This window comes from Lynx rufus, unplaced genomic scaffold, assembly GCF_022079265.1.
Source record: "Lynx rufus isolate CCGP_SWC_20201006 ecotype Redwood Valley unplaced genomic scaffold, mLynRuf1.p SCAF_2, whole genome shotgun sequence".
Classification (NCBI taxonomy): domain Eukaryota; kingdom Metazoa; phylum Chordata; class Mammalia; order Carnivora; family Felidae; genus Lynx; species Lynx rufus.
In genome coordinates, this window is record NW_025814834.1 from 34,950,731 (window position 1) to 34,971,137 (window position 20,407).

The window sequence follows — 20,407 nt, forward strand, 5'->3', positions numbered from 1 at the left end:
CAAGAGTTGCATGCTCTTCTGACTGAGCCAGCCAAACATGCCTATGACACTTATTTTTAAGCAATATTCCCAAGTCCTGGGTCATGTTATTCTTTCACTCTATGGCTGGATATTTTGAAGAGGTCAGTTAAGTATTTGAGCTTCTTTTTTTTAAAAAATATATCTTTTAATGTTTTTATTTATTTTTGAGAGAGAGAGAGAGAGTGGGGGGGGGGCGGGGGAGAGGCAGAGAGAGGTGGAGACACAGAATTGGAAGCAGGCTCTAAGCCCTGAGCTGTCAGCACAGAGCCCAATGTGGGGCTCAAACTCAGGAACCGCGAGATCATGACCTGAGCCAAAGTCCGACGCCCAACTGACTGAGCCACCCAGGTGCCCTTGGGCTTCCTTTAATATAGATATGAAAAAATACAAATTTCTTTTAAGAGGTAGAGAATCAGTTCTTTTCTCTCTAAGAAGCAATATACTATGCTGGAGCCAGACAGTCTGGGTTTGAATCTTGACCTTGGGCAAATGACCATACCTCAGTTTCCTCAATAGTAAAATGAAAAAAATAATACTAGTTACCTGATAGAGTTTGACTAATGAGATATTTCACTAATGTGAGATATTTAGTATGGTGCCCAATCAATGCCAACTACTGTTACTATTTATATTAGGATGATATGAGGAGATGGGCAAGGTGGACTCAGTGACCTCCCTGGGGTTGCATAGCTGCAACATTCAGCAGGCTGGCCTTGCAGCAGGCTGCATCTAGCAGGTAGCTCCCCAGTCTTCCCTCTCCTGGGCTGGGTGGCATTGTTATAAAATGGAATGAAGTGGAAAAGCAGCCGCTGTTATTTCTTTTCATTTTCTTTTAATGTTTGTTTATTTATTTATTTATTGAGAGAGAGAGAGAGAGAGAGAGAGAGAGAGAGAGAGAGAGAATCTCAAGCAGGCTCTGTGCTGCCAGCATGGATGTGGGACTTGATCTCACAAACTGTGAGATCATGACCTGAGCTGAAATCAAGAGTTAGATGCTTAACCAACTGAGCCACTCAGTTGGCACTCAGATGCTCCAAGATCATGTTATTTCTAAATGAAAGCTAGACTGTGTACCCTGTGTTTGTATAGGGAGCATGGAGAGTGTGTTATCAAATATAGCTACATGACACATGGCTTATTTTTATGTTTAGTTTTCTTGAAGAGTAGGATAGATTAGATAGGATAGAGGGAGGAAATATAACAGCTTGATGAAATCATTAGTTGTTTAATATTTAGCTATTAGTTTTTGTTTTGTTTTCTTTTTTTAATAATTCTTTTCTTATATTTATTTTATTTTTGAGACAGAGAGAGAGCAGGGAAGAAGCAGAGAGAAAGGGAGAGAGAGAATCCCAAGAAGGCTCCATGCTGTCAGTGCAGAGCCTGATGTGGGGCTCAATCCCATGAAGCATGAGATTATGACCTAAGCCAAAATCAAGAGTCTGATGCTTAACCAACTGAGCCATCTGGTGCCCAGCTATTAGTTTCTAAAGCATGATAAATTACTCTACTTCAGGATTGCTGAGAAAATCAAATTAAATAACAGATAGGGATGTGCTTTTTAAAATTTTTAGGGGCGCCTGGGTAGCGCAGTCGGTTGAGCATCCGACTGCAGCCAGGTCACGATCTCGCGGTCCGTGAGTTCGAGCCCCGCTTCGGGCTCTGGGCTGATGGCTCAGAGCCTGGAGCCTGTTTCCGATTCTGTGTCTCCCTCTCTCTCTGCCCCTCCCCCGTTCATGCTCTGTCTCTCTGTCCCAAAAATAAATAAACGTTGAAAAAAAAATTAAAAAAAAATTTTTTTAAATTGCTACATATACAAAAGGTATTTGTGTGATTTCTTTTTATCATCTTATATTTTATTAAAAAAATTTTAAATGTTTTTTATTTATATTTGAGAGAGAGACAGAGAGAGAGAGACAGAGCACGAATAGGGGTAGGGCAGAGAGACAGAGACAGAATCTGAAGCAGGCTTCAGGCTCTGAGGTGTCAGCATAGAGCCCAACACGGGGCTCGAACTCATGAGCAGTGAGATCATGACCTGAGACGAAGTGGGATGCCCAACCTACTGAGCCACCCGAGGTGCCCCTATCATCTTATATTTTATAATTTGACCTTATAATTTGATCAGATTAGGTTATGGATTTTTACCTTACTGGTCTAAGAAGCAAGAGATAGAAAAATCACCTTTTAGGAAAGTAAACAATAATTCCTTACCATCTCTGTGAACCGATCTGCACAGGCCATTCGAACTTGTTCCGGGGTTGCTGGACTCTTCACTATGAAGTCCTCGACTATGTCTCTTTCTTTGCATGCTGCGGCCACAGCATCAGTGATGGCAAAGAACACAGATGACCCCAAGAACATCCCGGACTCCCCCAGGCCCTGCAAGAAAGCACATTTGTTTTAGAACCTTCTATAGTAGATTACAAACTATATTTCAGGGCCCAGATCTTTATTCTCCATTGTGTCCCCAACACTGAGCAAGTGTCTCACTCACAATAATTCTCAATAAATGTTTGTTCACTGATTTATTGACTGAATGAAACTTGAATACTCTTAAAAATCCCAGTATCACCTGAGCTTCCCATATCTGTAATACTGTCTAGGTTGAATATTTGTTCTATAGGAAAGGAACGTGTCTACAGGAAAGGGGGGGTTACCCTATTTAGGGAAGCACAATAAACAGCCAATGTCATGAGCAGAGAGAAAAAATGCCTCATTATGTCTGCAGCATCAGGGAGGGTAGGGTACTCTAGAAGAATGAGTATAGACTTTGGTACCAGATAATGGGTTGAAAGCCTATCATCCACAAGGAATAGTCAGGTAATATAAAGGGGGTACTGTGGGTAGTTGAAGGACAGTAAGGAAAAGCGGGAATCATGGTGAAGTAGAGATACCCCCAAGTCCTGTCTCAAGGGGCAGCTGTTTTTCAGTTCTAGCTAATTTATGCCTTCTAAGAATGTAGCCAAAATTACCAGATCATCCAATTTTTCAAGAGAATTTAGATGTTCTTATTTTAATGTACAATTCCCTGATACTTAAAAGCACTGTAGGTCACAGAAAACACATCTGCAGCCTAGATTCAGTCAGTGGCCCTCCAGTCTGCAGCCCTAGATATTAAGTTTGAATCCTGGCCCTTACTCCCTCTGTTTTTCTGGGTGAGATTCTCTCTCCAGCCTCTGTTTCTTTATTGGTGAAATTCAGGCAATGGTATCTACCTTACAGGGTGCTGTGAAGTTCAGCAAGTGCAAAAGCACCCAGTGGTACCTTGGTAGGTCCCTGTTATTATTACACAGCACCTTCCATGGGGCCCCTGTAAACCCCTGATTTTCCTGAGGGTCTGTGTAAGAGTGGCTGGCCACAACCACAGGACTCAAGCGTCCTGCCTGTCCTATTGCTCTTAGGATCTGAAAGCTGCTGTCTGTGGGCTCTGAGCTTCCTTTTGCCTTTTCCTCTTTGAGTGATTTCCAGCCTGATGAGAATCCAAGGGTGCTGCTGACTGCCCTTCCTTTCAAACATGCACCCCCCCCCACCCAAGTGTCATCATCACACACTAGAGGAAGTTCCTGGGATGAAAGTGGGCTCCAGTTTGGAAATGATAAAATTCCAGCAGATATATGTGGACTCGTTTTCTCTTATATCAATTTGTCACCCCTAGTAAGAAGTTTCCTAAAAGACTTGAAAGAAAATTAAAAAAAATTTTTTTAATGTTTATTTATTTTTGAGAGAGAGAGAGAGAGAGAGAGAGAGAGAGAGAGAGAGAGACAGAGTGTGAGTTGGGGAGGCTCAGAGAGAGGGAGACACAGAATCCAAACCAGGCTCCAGGCTCTGAGCTGTTAACATAGAGCCCAGTGGAGGGCTCGAACCCACAAACTGAACTGTTAGATCCTGACCTGAGCCGAAGTCAGTAGCTCAATAGACTGAGCCACCCAGACACCCTGAAAGAAAATTTTGACAATACATCTCAAACCTAAAGGAAATTTCTACTCTGAGATGATTTTCATGTAATCTGCATACAGCAGTGCAAATAAATGCTGACCTTTATTTTGATTTGCAGTTCCACGACTTTAGCAGTTACTAAGGGTTCATGTCTTTGGTTCCTGACACTATTGACATTTGGGGCCAGATAATTCTTTATTCCATCAAATCAGAGCTTTTCACCTGGAAATTTAGAGTTTCCAGTGAAAGAGGATATTAATAAAATCTCTAGCCGAGGATGGCCATTGGACAGAGATCATTTATCCTCTCTGAATCTCACTTTTCTCTAGGTGATTCACCTCCAAATTCTAACAGTCTATTATGATTTGGTTCTGATACAGGTTGACATGTATTTTTTATTTTTTCCACCTGCTTCATTTACCATGCTACCTGCATTGCATAGTAGTAGGTTTGGGTGCTTACCTTGGATGAATAGATGGTTAATGGGGTTTGTGATGATGGCAACAAGGAGACATTGAACTCCTCTGGGACGTCAGTGATGGTTGGAATTTTATATTCATCTGGGCCTCGAGAGTACAAAACACCTTCTGGGGAATATTTTAGCTCTTCAGTGGTATAAAGACCCATTCCCTGAATAAAGGAACCTTCAACCTGAAAGGGGAAAATGTCAAGCTCTGTGATACTGTATGTTTCTTAGAAGGCCTTTACCCATCCCACAATGGCTTTCAGGAAGTGGCAGCTATCTAAGTGGCCAGTACCTACCTGCCCAATATCAATGGCGGGATTTAGGCTGCAACATGCATCCATGATGATGTCCGTTCTGATTTTCTGCCAAAAATTAAAATTACCTCATCATAACAACTTAAAAATATTATATGAAGGTTTATTTAAATGGTATCCAGAACTCCTATTGGTTAATTAACACTGCACTGAACCTCATTAATATTAGAGGTGGTAAGAAATCTGCCAAATTCTTCAATTTTAGTGCTACGACTGGCAATGACCCCAGAAGATCTTTCTATTCTGACTTCTCTTTTTTTTATGTCAAACTTCTTTCTTTAATTTTTTAAAATGTTTTTATTTATTTTTGAGACCGAGAGAGACAGAGCATGAGCAGGGGAGGGGCAGAGAGAGAGGGAGACACAGAATCCCAAGCAGGCTCCAGGCTCTGAGTGGCCAGCACAGAGCCCGACAAAGGGCTCGAACTCACAGACTGTGAGATCATGACCTGAGCTGAAGTTGGACGCTTAACCGACTGAGCCACCCAGGTGCCCCTGATTTTGACTTCTCTTAAGTGACTCCAAAGTCCATGGTATGTTAGTGCCTTTGAGTGTCACTTAGTAAATAATTGAGCCTGGTTGTTCTTCTGATTCTAAACCTGGATTTGTTGTTCTTTTTTTTTTAATATTTATTTTTGACAGAGAGAGAGACCGAGCATGAGTGGGGGAGGGGCAGAGAGAGAGGGAGACACAGAATCTGAAATAGGCTCCAGGCTCTGAGCTGTCAGCACAGAGCCTGTCGAGGGGCTTGAACTCACAGACCGCAAGATCATAATCTGAGCCGAAGTCGGACGCTCAACCGACTGAGCCACCCACGCGCCCCTGGATTTGTTGTCCTTATACAATTCATGAGCTCATCTAGTCCTCATGATGATTTGATGTAGATAGTTTTTTTTTTTTAAAGTTTATTTATTTTTGAGAGACAGAGAGAGAGGGGGAGACAGAATCCCAAGAAGACTCCATGTGATCAGTGCAGAGCCCAACCCAGGGCTTGAACTCACAGTGAGATGATGACCTGAGCTGAAATCAAGAGTCAGATGCTTAACTGATTGAGCCACCCAGGTGCCCTGATGTAGATGATTGCCATTTTACTGAAGAAATCATGTAGCCATAGTGGCATGTTTGAAATTAGAGATTTGAAAGATATTGGACCATATTATGGGAAAATGTTGAGAATATCTTTGACTTTGCTTATCTACTTCGTTGGATAAGAACGGATAAGAATTGGATGAGAAACATCACAATGATTTGGCCCTTATGTTTTGGAACAAGCATGTGTAGACAGGTTGTTAAGGAGCCACAGAAAACCCCTAGGTGCCTGTGGTCTATCCAGGAATATCTTAGGGCTTTCTTTCTGCTCTCACATCCCATGCTTGTTCTGACAATATCATCATTCTCTGTTGAGGCACACTAGCTGGGCTACCTTCTATCTAGCTTTTTGGATCAGCAGCTCTCTTTTGACTCAAATGTTGACCTCTCAGACAACCTCCTATGTTCATTCTCAACAGCTAGGGCAGGACGTTGGACACACCTCAGGGTGGGCCTGTGACTGGCAGGTGTTTGGATTCAGCAACCACAAATAACTGGCAGCAGTAGGCCTGTCATTTAATTTCTCTGATTTCCCTTTAATTAAAAGAAATTTTGCCTCTTCAAGGAATAAGCTATTTTAAGGGACTGAAGTAATACCAAAATGACTGGACCTTAACCAGTAATAAGGAAGCTATAGGGACAACCAAATTTTCACCCTTCTGGTTCCATAAATTCTGGAAGACCCCCATGAGATTTCTTTCTTTAGGGATTTATACCAAAGCCCTCTGACAGAATTGCCAGATAAAATAGGTATGTCCCCAACTCTGCATTGAACATATTTGTACCAGAAATTTATTTGTTGTTTTTATCTGAAATTCGAATTTAATCAGGCATCCTATATTTTTATTTGCTAGCAACAAATCTGGCAACAACACCTTCAGGGTAGAGGATCAGAAAACTAGTTGATTTCTAAAAACAGCTTTTCTCTGAGTATGGAGTCTTGAATGGGTTACAGGTATGTCAAGACACTGACACTTGGACTTTTGCAGGGGTCTGGGCCAGGATTTTCAGGTTGGTCACCTGCCACCATGGTTTCCTTGTTTGCAAAAGTGTGCTGGGCAAATATTATCATTATCTATGTGTGCCATTATGTGAAAGACATTAGGAAATATACTTTTAAAATAATTATATAAGCAATCTATGATCCTGATTTCATGAATTTACTTCCTCACAATGATCTAGAATGAAAATGGGGACATAATGTATCCTAAGGAGGAACCTGAGTGGAATGTGAGGGCAAGTGCTCTCCAGACATCCCTTCATTTACCGTCTTTTGTGTATAATTTATATAAAATCTAAGTGATGGACAAATTTACCAGCAATGGGGCAATAAAAGACATTTTGATAAGATTTGCAAGTCAATATTTCCAATTTCCTTCTTATTTTACATAAAGTGACCATTTCTAGTTTCAGGTAAAATGGTTCAAGATGATGTTGGAATAATCTGCGTATGGAATTTAGATGTGTCATTGGTCCATTCTGTAGATTTCCTAACAATTTCCATACTTTGGATATAGTATATTCTCTTTAAGGTTTCTGTAATCTCTCTATTCCGAGAATGATACCTGGGGTATATTTATAGGTTTACCTTTTATGGTGGAAGTTGTTAACTTTTGATTACATGTGACTCCCTGATTCCAGAAGGACGCTCAATTAAGTAGCAAGCACAACAATTATTTTCAGACCTCCTCTCCCCAGCCCCCCCAATCTTTTTTGTTAGGGACAGTAGTACCTTTGGGATAACTGACTTTAGAGAAAAATCACAATGCTATCTGCTCTCAAATATTTACTGAAGACAATTTATTAAATTACCTATTCCTTCAGATTAGATAAATTGACCTTACTTTAGGAACAGAATCTTACCTCCAGTTTTTTTGGAAAAACTTTGAAAAGCAACTTTGTTGTATGAAATGGGATAAAAAACAATGCACTTTAGGCTGTCATGAACAATTCTGTTTTTGACTACTGCTTTAAATTTTTTTTAATTAAATTAATTTTTTATTGAGGTATAATTGACATACAACATTATATTAGTTTCAGGTATACAATATTATTTGATATTTGTATATATATCAAAATGACCATCACAATAAGTCTAGTTAACTTCTACCACCATACATAGTTAAATTTTATTTTCTTGTGATGAGGACTTTGAAGATCTAGTCTCTAAGCAACTTTCAAATATGCAATACAGTATTATTAACTATAGTCACCATTTTGTACTTATTCCCCATGACTTAATTCTTTTATAACTGGAAGTTTGTACCTTTTGACCCCCTTTTCTCTCTTCATTCCCCCCCCCCACCCCCCACCTCTGGCAACTACCAACCACTGTTAGGAGCAATTCCTTTTGACTACTTCTTTTTAAGTGAAAATTCAGAATAAGCCTGGATCTCTAGATATTCCCAAGGAATTGAAAAAAAAATACTGTTCTTATTGTACAAGTAGTACATAATGAAATTGGGCTATTTAATGTGCAACATAATTTTGTTGTTGTTGTTGTTGGTTTAATTTGCCAAGAGGAAAGTTATATTTGGTTTACCTTGTGAGCGCCTGTCAGGCAGTCAATTTCAACCTCGGAACAGGCTGCTCCATAGACATAGTATGGGAAAGGGTCTCCTTCTCCCTTCTCCCAGTCCATGTCGGCCTTGTATCCCCTGATGGAAGAAATAAAGCCCATCAGCTTGGGGCAGTGATAGCAGTGAGGTTGCAAACAATGTTGACTCATTTTAAAAGTTATTTAAGTTTTAAAGTGTCCAGCTCAATGACTGCACGTCTGACGAGAAGGAACCAGAGGGGCCACAGCAGTGGAGAAAGAATGTGCAGAGTCTACACTCAAGTATTTAGAGGCAAAGGGTCACAGTGTATGCAACTTGCTCTCAAATGGATCAGAAATAACAATATACAAAGAGAGAGAGGGAGGGGGGAAATGATAAACCAAATGTGACAAATTACAGTAGGTACTTCTGGATAGAAAGGATATATAGTATTCCTTCTACTATATTTGCAACTCTTCTACAAATTTGAAGTACTTTCCAAATGAAAACAAAACAAAACAAAAAACCAAACAAAAACAAAAAAGTTATTAAAGTTTTATGATAGCATTTCATCTTACTGATACTTCAACTGCTTTTTAAGGTTTTTTTTTTTTTTAAGTTTATTTATTTATTTTGAGAGAAAGAGAGAGAGCACAAGCAGGGAAGGGGCAGAGAGAGAATTCCAAGCAGGTTCAGTGCTGTCAGTGCAGAGCCCAACACAGGGCTTAATCCCAGAAACTGTGAGATCACGATCTGAGCCAAAATCAAGAGTTGGACACTTAACCGGCTGAACCACCCGGGTACCACTCAACTGCTTTCTAAACTCATTTAAACTGCTACTTGTATTTGCAACCTAGCTAATTATAGCAGCACTGTCATGTGCCTCCATTTAAAAAGGATACCCTTTGTGTTTCAGTTAAGAAGCCAAAAAGAAAGAATCCAACAGGCTGTTTTGGTCCAACCTCCCAGTGTGTCTGTATTCACAGTGTAGAGTTTGAGCTTTTAGCTCTGTGGATTGAGAACCTCAACTGATTTTATCAGCATTCCCAAAGGAACCCTCTAGACTGTGGTAACCAAACTCATTGGGGAATTGATGGTAATTCAGAGCTGGTAAAATAGAGCATGTGATTCAATGCATTAATGTACAATGGAAGATGTACCCAGATAGATGGCTGACTTGCTCTCTTCTTGGGTAATGGAACTCAGAAATTTAGAACTCATGTGCAGGGCACTGGGCTGGGCTATTACCTGCCTCCTTCCTTCCTTTTTCATGAGAAATTTCTTGACTGTTCTCTGTCTCTGTGCATGTATGTGTTTAGTTTGGTGGTTTGTTTCACTACATTGTAAAACTGCTGTCATACACTTCCTGAATTTGACCATCAGTTCTCCTCTTTGTGTTTCACTCAATTAACATGAATTGACTGAGGGCCTCCCACTGACAGACACTGTACAAAGAGAGGAGCTTCAAACAGAAAGCTTTTATGGTAAAGGAGGGACGGTTTGTAAAATTGAGTTGGAAGTTATTTCCAATGATATTTTTTTACTATCCAACAGTGAATAGTAAATAATGATTAGATGTTCTAAGTCATGTTAAAAAATTAAAAAAAAATTTTTAGATATTTATTTATTTTTGAGAGGAAGAGAGAGAGCACACACACACAAGAGCGCAAGTGGGGGAGGGGTAGAGAGAGAGGGAGACAGAATCCGAAGCAGGGTCCAGGCTCGCAGCTGTCAGCACAGAGCCTGATGCAGGGTTCGAACTCATAGACCGCCAGATCATGACCTGAGCCAAAGTCAGACACTCAACCAACTGAGCCACCCAGGTGCCCCTAAAAAATGTTTTTTACCCAATAAGGGTATTTTTATTATTTAATATTTCTTTGGATATAGTTCAAAGGCTTACATAAAATCAGTTTTAGACTGAGAAGGGACCTCAATGATCACATAATAAAAACTTACTTTACAAATAAGGGAACTAAGGCCCAGAACAATTGAGTTACCTTATATTTTCTCAGCTAAGTCCAGACATTATTGTAATTTTTACCTGAAGTATCCAGTGGCTGAAAGACTGATTCTTTGTTCAAAAGCAGCTTCTATCTGAAGAATGGGCATATTTAGTCAGAATAAAATAAATACATCATCTGATAGGTGAAAATGAAGGTATTCCCTATATCAAAACTGACATCTGGTAATTGTTGCTGGTGTTTTGTTACCAGTAAAGGAACACATTGTAATATTTTTTTTTTCCCCTTAGCTGGTACATTAACAATTTCCTTCTGATTGAGTTGAAATGTCTGAACTAAATAAGGCAGAATCCTGCCACACATCCATGATGTAGGGGCTTAGTTCCCAAAGTATTTTGGGATAAAGTTCTAAATGTTAGAACTTTAGTTAAGTGTGCGTGTAAGTGTGGGATAAGTGTTCCGATGAGATAAGAGAAAGGATGTTGTAAAGTTGGATTAGGTGAGTCATTTCCTTTGAGACATGTTTAATAGCAATTAGTCCTTTTAGTTTTCTTCCTTCCTATTTAAGACACCTTTTTCTTTTTTTGGTGGCTTAGGAAGGCTTGGTCTTTTCCTTTTCTTATTTAAGCAGAGTGGGTAAGGCCTGCTGGGTATTCTTCATGTATTTCCATTCCTCCCCTCAGTGATGCTGTTCCCTGTGTGCTCTCTCACACATACCTGGTATACAGCATGGAGCAGCTGTCTCAACCTTTTGCGATCCTGCCCTTTTGCAGAAATCCACGCCCAGAAAAACTCTGTGTGGTGCAGTTGTACACTGCCACGATGCTCTCAGCACTGGTTAGGACTGCTTTCTCATTTGTAGTAACAAACAGAGTGGAACACTTACCCAGTCCTCCCATGTACCTCCTGGATTTTTCTTAATGATGGGCTCAAGGCGTTTCAGAAGGATCTGACATGCATTCTTGAAAGGGTAAAGAAGTGCATTCTCATTAGAGAAGAGCCCAATGGTTAGGATTTGTGTGGAAGAATAGTAATCGATAATTGATTAGGTCAGTGAATGTTTATGGAGTGCTTGATACTGATACATTGGGAACACAGAGACAATAACAACACAGTCTCTGACCTTGAGGAGGGTATCAGTTATTGCAGGTTTTTAAAAAACTTCCCTGGTTCACTTCCTGTGAAAATATGGGCTCAGCTGAATTTCTACTTTCAGGTCCTCTTTCTAAGAATATTTGTTTTGTGTTCTTAATTCCTTCTCTTTTTCTACATTTTTGACTTACATCTTCTTTTGTATTTTCCAGCCGTTAAAATAAAAGGAACAAAACATCTTATTTTCATTCTACTCTGTGCTTTCCTATCTGCACCAATAACATGCCAATATCCCCCTGGATCTGAAATATTATTCAACTCTCTGTCCATCTTTCCATATGTTCATCCATCCACCATCAAACTACTGCAGTGAAGGCCTTGGCTTTGGGTGTGAAATGAGAAAATAACTAAATTTGTCTTTATAATAATCTAGATCTGCAAAGTTTCTGATCCTTAACTAAACCTAAAACTCTAGAAGATGGATTAATCTTAGTTTGGGTTGACAACTCCCGTACATGCTGAGTGATTCTTATCTTGTGTTTGATCCTATCCAAAATTGGATCTCATGAATTTGAAGTTTCCCACACATTTGTTCTGAGGGAAAGAGCCTCTGGATTTTAGCCCCTAACAAGTATCCCCACAAAGATAAGATGGATTTGAAAGTGATGCCTCTTGGTAGCATAAGTGCAGTGTTCTGAAAATATGCCTCCCCATAACATCCCAATGGAAAAAGTGGAACGTTTATAACAGAAACATGACAAATAGATATTACTTCAAAAGTACATGCAATCAGATATCTTAATTAAGGAATAGTGAAGTCATAATCTATTCTGAAGTAGTGAAAAAAAACCCCAATCAGTTAGAAAACAAGTTCAAAGGATAAGCATGAGTGCTATGGTAGAATTCCACTCATGTAGACACTTTAATTGAACCATATCTACTTGGCTGGGGTTCTGCCTGCTTACCTGCCTGCAAGAACTTGTTTGTGTCAGAGGAAATGTGCCCAGTGCTGAGTTGCATGGTATACCCAGATTTCTTCTTTCTGTGTCTACCAGGGACAGAGACTGCTTGTTCACCAACATCTATTCTCCCCTTCTTCCATAGTAGCTGGGCATGTGGTGATTCACTACTCCACATTTCCCCAACCTCCCCTGCAGTTAGATGTGGCCTGAGCCTGGTTCTGTTAGTGGATGACCAGTGGAAGTGACTTGCATCACTTCCAGGTCTGATCTCCATGCTTTTTCCCTGATGATGATGCTCAGGGCAACCTTGAAAGCCACATGTTGAAGGTGGAAGAACAGCCATTAACCTCAGAGTACTCTAATGACCAAGCTCTCTCTCTGGACTGGTAGGTATGTAAAAAAAAAAGGGACTTTTGTTGTGTTTGACTCACTGTATTATGTGTCTATTTGTCACCTCAGTTTAGACTACTCTAACTGGCACCCTCTCCTGATATTTTGGCTATCCTAAGCCTATGTTTAGTGACACAGATGACTTCTCTGAACCCAACTGCTCATGTCTGTATCCAGCTAAGAAAACCAGCAATATGGAAAAAGTGCTGAAGGGAAAGACAGACAGCAGGAAGCACCTGCACGGCTTTGCCATTGACGTCCGAACCAATGGAAGCTGCTGTAGCAATTGTATTTGGTACCGTGGCCGTACTTGTTTCACAGACGTGCATATAAGACATGGGTAGTTTTAATTCACGGCTGGCCACCTATGAGCAAAAGAAATATTTTCATGTCCAGCAAAGTCTTTTATGAAGATTTTAGTCATGTTTTAAATGAAAAAATACTACCATTCTTATTACATCCATGATATATTTGAAAACCTAAAATAAAAGTTAAAACCACTTTTTAGTAGAGCCTTATGCTGGTTATTTATTTATTTAATTTTAGAGAGAGAGTGAGTGGGGGATAGGGTCAGAGGGAGAGAGAGAGAGAATCTTAAGCAGGCTCTGTGCTCAGCCTGGAGCCTGACACAGGGCTTCATCCCATAACCCTGGGATCATGACCTGAGCTGAAATCAAGAGTCAGATGCTCCATTGACTGGGCCACCGAGGTGCCCTGCCTCATGCTGATTTTTAAAATGTTTTCTTGGCAATATTATGTAGTGGTTCTTCCATCCAAAATTAGTGTTTAGATGTTAAGTATTTCCTTAACATCTTTATACTTACACTTAGATATTAATTATTTTTATTTTACTTTTTTTTTTTTTTTCGTTTTACATGGCTGCAGTGACAGGAAGAGAGAGATTGGATTGACTGGTTCAAAGGTTGGTCTTAAATCTGTTGATATCAGCATCAGATGAATTTGAAATGCTCCTGAGGGCCTGTCTTCTCTCTAGCCCTCATCTCCACTTTAGCTTTGGATTCCCCCCTTGTCTTCTATTTGCTCCCTCCTGCCATACTCCTCTAGTATTTGCTGTTCACTGTTTTCTGTTCTTTTTCTTTCAGTTCCTCTAGCAGACACATGTGGAAAGAAAGGCATTTAATCACAATAAATGAAAAAGAGAAAAAGCATTGTTTTGTTTCTTGTGCTCTTTTAATTTTTACAAAACCACTTTCTCCAGATGTCTGCTGTTATGTACTTGTCCTCAAGTGCCAATCTACAGATTAATGCTGTTGTAAAAGTGAGTTTCCCCAGAAAGAGGCAATATGATAAAAAAGAAAAGGACAATTTTATTGTTTGTTGGTGATGAAGAGCCAAAGGGAATTTATTGCATCCTATAAGTGGGAAGGACAGAGCCAGTGTCATGTATATCTGTATCTAAGTCTTTATGGTTTCATCAGGGTCCTCTTGCTGCCTTACACATTTGTTTTTCTTTCTATGATGGCTATGTTATTTCCAAGAGAGACATGCTTCCTCTATGGCACAGGAAAATTGCCTCTGACAACCCCTGGCTTATAACATAGGAACTAAACAACCACAAGAGAATGATAGTTCTTTTCCACCAGGACCTACACATCAGTCCCAGGAAAGGATCTCGGTCTTATGCCTTCCTCCTGGACCCATCCTTTCAGCCAGTGGATTCAGGCACCATGACTAGCCAGACCTGCCATGTGTAGCCATATCTGTGCAGTTGGGGAAAAGAGGGAGATGGGGCTAAAAGGTACCAGAATTGAGGAAGCCTTTAGGAATATATGGAATGTGGGTCCTGTATTCCAAAGGAGCTAAGGGGCTGGATAGTCAAAAGCTGTGGATGTGTACATAATAATCTAACAAGTTTGTCAATTTATTTATTTAATTTAAAGAATTATTCTTTTTTTCTCTTGATTTCTCTTTTTTTTCTCAACTGCATGATGGCAGTTGATGAAATACTTGTCCTTACTTGTGCAATAGTGTATTAGCAACCTAATATTGTCGTCCAAACTTTAAAAATCATACATACTGGCCTCAAAATAGAAATTTCTACTCTAGTAAGCCTGCATGGCACAACTACCACAGTGTTCCAGGGGCCCATTAGTGATGTTTTCACTAACAACCATCCCCACCCATAAAGCCTGGCCAAGCTCCAGGTCTATTTGTACATGCATGGAATTTCTGCCACCTCAGACATTCTATTTGACATGTACGAAGTTTTTCAACCAAATAGTCAAGATCTTAGGGCTTGAATACAAGGGCCATCATATATCCTAAAATTAGTGCCACATGTCATTCATGTCAACAATGTATAGAGAGATTAACAACTGACTTTCACTATTTGTAGACAACACGATACTCTATGTAGAAAACCCAAAAGGCTCCTCCAAAAAACTGCTAGAACTAATACATGAATTCAGCAAAGTCACAGGATATAAAACTAACGTACAGAAATCTGTTGCATTTCTTCAACGTTTATTTATTTTTGCGACAGAGAGAGACAGAGCATGAACGGGGGAGGGGCAGAGAGAGAGGGAGACACAGAATCAGAAACAGGTTCCAGGCTCTGAGCCGTCAGCCCAGAGCCCGACGCGGGGCTCGAACTCACGGACCGCGAGATCGTGACCTGGCTGAAGTCGGACGCTTAACCGACTGCGCCACCCAGGCGCCCCAATCTGTTGCATTTCTAAACACCAATAATAAAGCAGTAGAAAAAGAAATCAAGGAATCAATCCTGTTTACAACTGCACCAAAACCAGTAAGATACCTAAGAATAAACCTAACCAAAGAGGTAAAAGATCTGTACTCTCAAAACTATAGAATACTTATGAAAGAAAGTGAGGAAGACACAAAGAAATGGAAGAACATTCCATGCTCATGGACTGGAAGAACATTGTTAAAATGTCTAAACTACCCAAAGCAATCTACACATTTAAGGCAATTCCTATCAAAAGACCACCAGAAATTTTCAGAGAGCTAGAAAAAACAATCTTAAAATGTGTATGAAATCACAAAAGGCCCCAAATAACTAAAGCAATCCTGAAAGAGAAAAGCAAAGCTGGAGCAATCACAATTCCAGACTTTAAACTGTATTACAAAGCTGTAGTCATCCAGGCAGTATGGTACTGAGACAAAAACAGACACATAGATCAATGGAACAGAAAAGAAAACCCAGAAATGGACCCACAGCTGTATGGTCAACTAATCTTTGCCATAGCAGGAAAGAATATCCAATGGAAAAAAAGATAGTCTATTCAACAAATGGTGTTGGGAAACAGGACAGCAACATGAAGAAGAATGAAAATGGACCACTTTCTTACACCATATACAAAAATAAATTCAAAGTGGATGAAAGACCTAAATGTGAGACAGGAAACCATCAAAATCCTAGAGGAGAACATAGGCAGCAACCTCTCTGACCTCGGCCATAGCAACTTCTTACTAGACATGTCTCCAGAGGCAAGGGAAACAAAAGCAAAAATGAACTATTGGGACTTCATCAAGATTAAAAGGTTCTGCAGAGCAAAGGAAACAATCACAAAACTAAAAGCCTACAGAATGGGAGAAGATATTTGCAATTGACATATCTGATAAAGGGTTAGTATCCAAAATTTATAAAAACGTGTCAAACTCAACACCCCAAAAAAACCAAATAATCCTATGAAGACATGAATAGACATTTACCAAAGAAGACATCCAGATGGCTAACAGGCACATGAAAAGATACTCAACATCAGTCATCATCAGGGAAACACAAATCAAAACCATGATGAGATAACACCTCACACCTGGCAGATGGCTAAAATTAACAACACAAGAAACAACAAGTGTTGGTGAGAATGCAGATCCCTCTTGCACTGTTGGTGGGAATGCAATCTGGTGCAGCCACTCTGGAAAACAGTATGGAGATTCCTTAAACAGTTAAAAATAGAACTACCTTGTGATCCAGCAATTACACTACTAGGTATTTATCCAAAGGATGTGAAAATACAGATTTGAAGGGGTACATGCCCCCCAATGTTTATAGCAGTATTATCAACAATAGCTAAACTATGGAAAGAGCCCAAATGTCCATTGACTGATGAATGGATAAATGAGATGTGGTGTGTGTGTGTGTGTGTGTGTGTGTGTGTGTGTGTGTATATATATATATATATATATAGTATTATGCTAAGTAAAATAAGTCTGTCAGAGAAAGGCAAATACTATATGATTTCACTCATATTTGGAATTTAAGAAACAAAACAGATGATCATATGGGAATGGGAAAAAAAGAGGGAGAAAAGAAAACAAACTATAAGAACTCTTTATGGTAGAGAAGAAACTGAGGGTCAATGGAGTGGGGAGAGTGGGGGTGGGCTAAATGGGTGATGGATATTAAGGGGGGGAATTACAGACCTGTCATGTTGAGCATGGGTGTTATACGGGAGTGATGAATCAGTAAATTCTACTTTTTTTTTTTTTTTAATTTTTTTTTCAACGTTTTTATTTATTTTTGGGACAGAGAGAGACAGAGCATGAACGGGGGAGGGGCAGAGAGAGAGGGAGACACAGAATCGGAAACAGGCTCCAGGCTCCGAGCCATCCGCCCAGAGTCTGACGCGGGGCTCGAACTCCCGGACCGCGAGATCGTGACCTGGCTGAAGTCGGATGCTTAACCGACTGCGCCACCCAGGCGCCCCAGTAAATTCTACTTCTGAAAACAATACTACACTATGTTAACTACAATTAAAATTTTTTTAAATATTTATTTTTGAGACAGAGAGATAGAGTGAGAGCAGGGGAGGGGCAGAGAGAGAGAGAGAGAAAGAAAGAGAGAGAGAGAGGGGACACATAGAATCTGAAGCAGGCTCCAGGCTCTGAGCTGTCAGCACAGAGCCCACCGTGGGGCTTGAACTCACAAACGGTGAGATCATGACCTGAGCTGAAGTCAGATGCTTAACCAACTGAGCCACCCAGGCACCCCTCTAACTGCAATTTAAATAAAAATGTAAAAACAAAGTAGTAAGTATAAAAACAATTTTAAAAAGAGAGAGATTAAGGACTTAATTTTATTGATCTTACCTGCAGCATTTTGGTGTGAATACCTTGTCCCAGTTCATTGCCTCCATGTGTGACCAATACAGACCCATCTGTGTATATATGAACAAGTGCAGCTGCCTAGTAAAACAACCCAGAAGGCACAGCTCAGTGCAAGTTTAGTGAGGTTCAATTTAAAAAATGAGTGGTGAAATATCAGTCTCAGAGTGAGGAGGGTCATAGAGGCAGGCTTTCCTGGTGGGATTCTGAAGCTTAGTTCTGTTTTGTGCAAAAGTCACCTGTAAAGAACGTTCCTATTTAGGAAACTTGTTTTAATAGGAGCCCCTTTGGATACCCAGGAGTTATGAGTATCGGTTCCAACTATTTGAAAGTCGATTCCCTGATTAAAATCTCTGGCTGACCACTCAGCTAACTAATTAAACATTTGTTAGGTACCTGACACGTGTTATGTGCCAACCTGTGCTCAGCTCTGGATGTACACAGATGGGCAAGATGTGGTTCTTCCTCAACAGTGTAGTAGCTCACACTGTAATGGGGGGACAGGTTGGAAAGCAGGTCATTATAATGCAGAATGATTTGTGAGATAATGGGCATGGCATAAGGGGCTCTGGGGACCTGGGAGGACAGATCCAACTGCTTTTGAGAAGCTTGGGGAAGGATTTCCCCAAAGAGACAACTGAATGGAATCATGAAGGGAAGAAAGGTTCATCACTGGGCAAGTTGGGCAAAAATTCCCCATTGTCTGTAAGGGAAAGCCTAGCTCTTTATTACAATATGAGGCCTTTTAGGATTTGGTCTCTTGTACTTTCCCAATTCCATTGTTGTCTTTTCCTGCTTTGGCTTACCGCTGCTCCTTCCTGACCTGTGCTCATGCTTATGCTGTTCTCACTTCCTGGCCCACTCCCCAGCCTTCAGATCCACACCTATAGTCTCGGTTCTGTTAAAGTTTCCCCCACATGCTTCTCATTCCCATCTTGGTAGGATCAGTTACCTGCTTCTCTGCACTTCCTCTTATGGGGTGAACTGGGTTGATTAATGTCTCCTGCAAATTCCTGTCCACCTGGAACTTCAGAATGTAACCTTATTTGAAAATATAGTTTTGCAGATATAATCAGTTAAGATGAGGTTATAGTGGATTAGGGTGGGCTCTAAATTCAATGACTAGTGTCCTTATATAAGGCTGTGTGAAGACACACAGCAAAGAAGCCCTCATGAAGATGGAGGCAGAGATTAGAGTGATGTGGCCACAAGCCGAGGAACACCAGGAGCCACCAGAAGCTGGAGGAGGCAAAGAAGAGTTTTCCTCTGGAGATTTCTGAAGGAGCATTGCCCTCCTGACACCTTGATTTTGAACTCCAACCCTCCAGAACTGTGAGAGCATAAAATTGTTGTTGTAAGCCACACAGTTTGTGGTACTTTCTTAAGGCAGCCATAGGAAATGAATACAGGGGGGTGACAAGCTCTTCTGTGCGAGTCTCATGGTGGAAGGGCACCTGGTCTGGTTCAAGTGTGTGTCCTATAGAGAACTTAGAGCAAGTCTGAATCACAGAGGCACTAAATAAATGTTTGTTGAATTGCACAAATGGAAATGTTTCATTTCAGGAGGAGGAGGAGGAAAAGGGGGAGGAATTAGGACTTTGTTCTGTCTGGAGATGCCTGGAGGCCCAGAATAGCTTGGAGGAGCTTTGGGGCACCCAGGCTTATAGATGCTAATAATAATATTTATCACTGTGGGCCTTTTGACTCCCTCTTGATAATGCTCCCAATGCCTAGTTTGGAGAGTAGGTGTTCCAACTTTGTGAGTCATCAGCTGCCCTGAAATAATACATTTCAACTCCTAGCCTGGTGATTCTTGGGTGCATCAATTTGGAACTCTGAAGAAACTAGAGACCTTTCAAACAGAGCTTTAAAATCATTGCTTGGTTTAAGGATTTGTTGTGTGTGTGGCAAGATGAGAAGTTGGCTCCCATGACTGATGGTGGAGAGTAGACTGTGTTATAGATGAGGGGCAGCCATAGAGGTGCGGGGAGGTGTTTTATAATACAAAATAAACATGTGGTCTTTGTCTCTGATTTTTGGCACAGAGGTCCTAAAACCCTGGGAATTTATTATTTTTTGTTTGCTGTTCAGATGATTCTCTAGGGAAACCTAGACAGCTTGTGGGGGTGGGGTGGGGAGGGTGGTGAGAATTGTTGCCAGAAAAACCAAACATGTGGTTAGAGGGTTCCAGCCTTCAGCCCCCACCCCTACTTTCAGGGAGGGGGGAGGGACTAGAGATTGAGTTCAATCACAGTGGCCAATGATTTAATCAATTATGCCTATGTAATGAAATCTTCATAAAATTCACAAACAATGGGGTTTGGGGAGCTTCTGGGTTGGTGAACACATCCACAAGCTGGAGTGAGAGGGCATAAAAGCCCCACACCTCTTCTCCCACACCTTGCTTTATGCATCTCTTCCATGTGGGTGTTCTTGGATGGTATCTTTTGTAACAAATTGGTAATAATTGTAAGTAAAATGCTTTCCTGAGTTTTGTAGTTGTTCTAGCAAATTATCAAACCTATGAGAGGTGGGGAGTGGAAAACCCC

General features: G+C 40.6%; 1 protein-coding gene across 1 annotated transcript in view; it reads right to left on the reverse strand.

The window, feature by feature from the left end:
- Positions 1-20,407, reverse strand: part of LOC124514163 (aldehyde oxidase 2) — a 103,387-nt gene that overhangs the window by 30,371 nt on the left and 52,609 nt on the right. Inside the window, exons 28-35 of the mRNA XM_047082237.1 lie at positions 17,844-17,939; positions 13,007-13,135; positions 11,213-11,287; positions 10,407-10,459; positions 8,368-8,482; positions 4,720-4,785; positions 4,420-4,608; positions 2,233-2,400 (exon numbers count right to left, since the gene is read on the reverse strand). Of these exons, the coding sequence (XP_046938193.1) occupies positions 2,233-2,400; positions 4,420-4,608; positions 4,720-4,785; positions 8,368-8,482; positions 10,407-10,459; positions 11,213-11,287; positions 13,007-13,135; positions 17,844-17,939 (891 nt within the window). The remainder of the gene's footprint in view (positions 1-2,232; positions 2,401-4,419; positions 4,609-4,719; positions 4,786-8,367; positions 8,483-10,406; positions 10,460-11,212; positions 11,288-13,006; positions 13,136-17,843; positions 17,940-20,407) is intronic.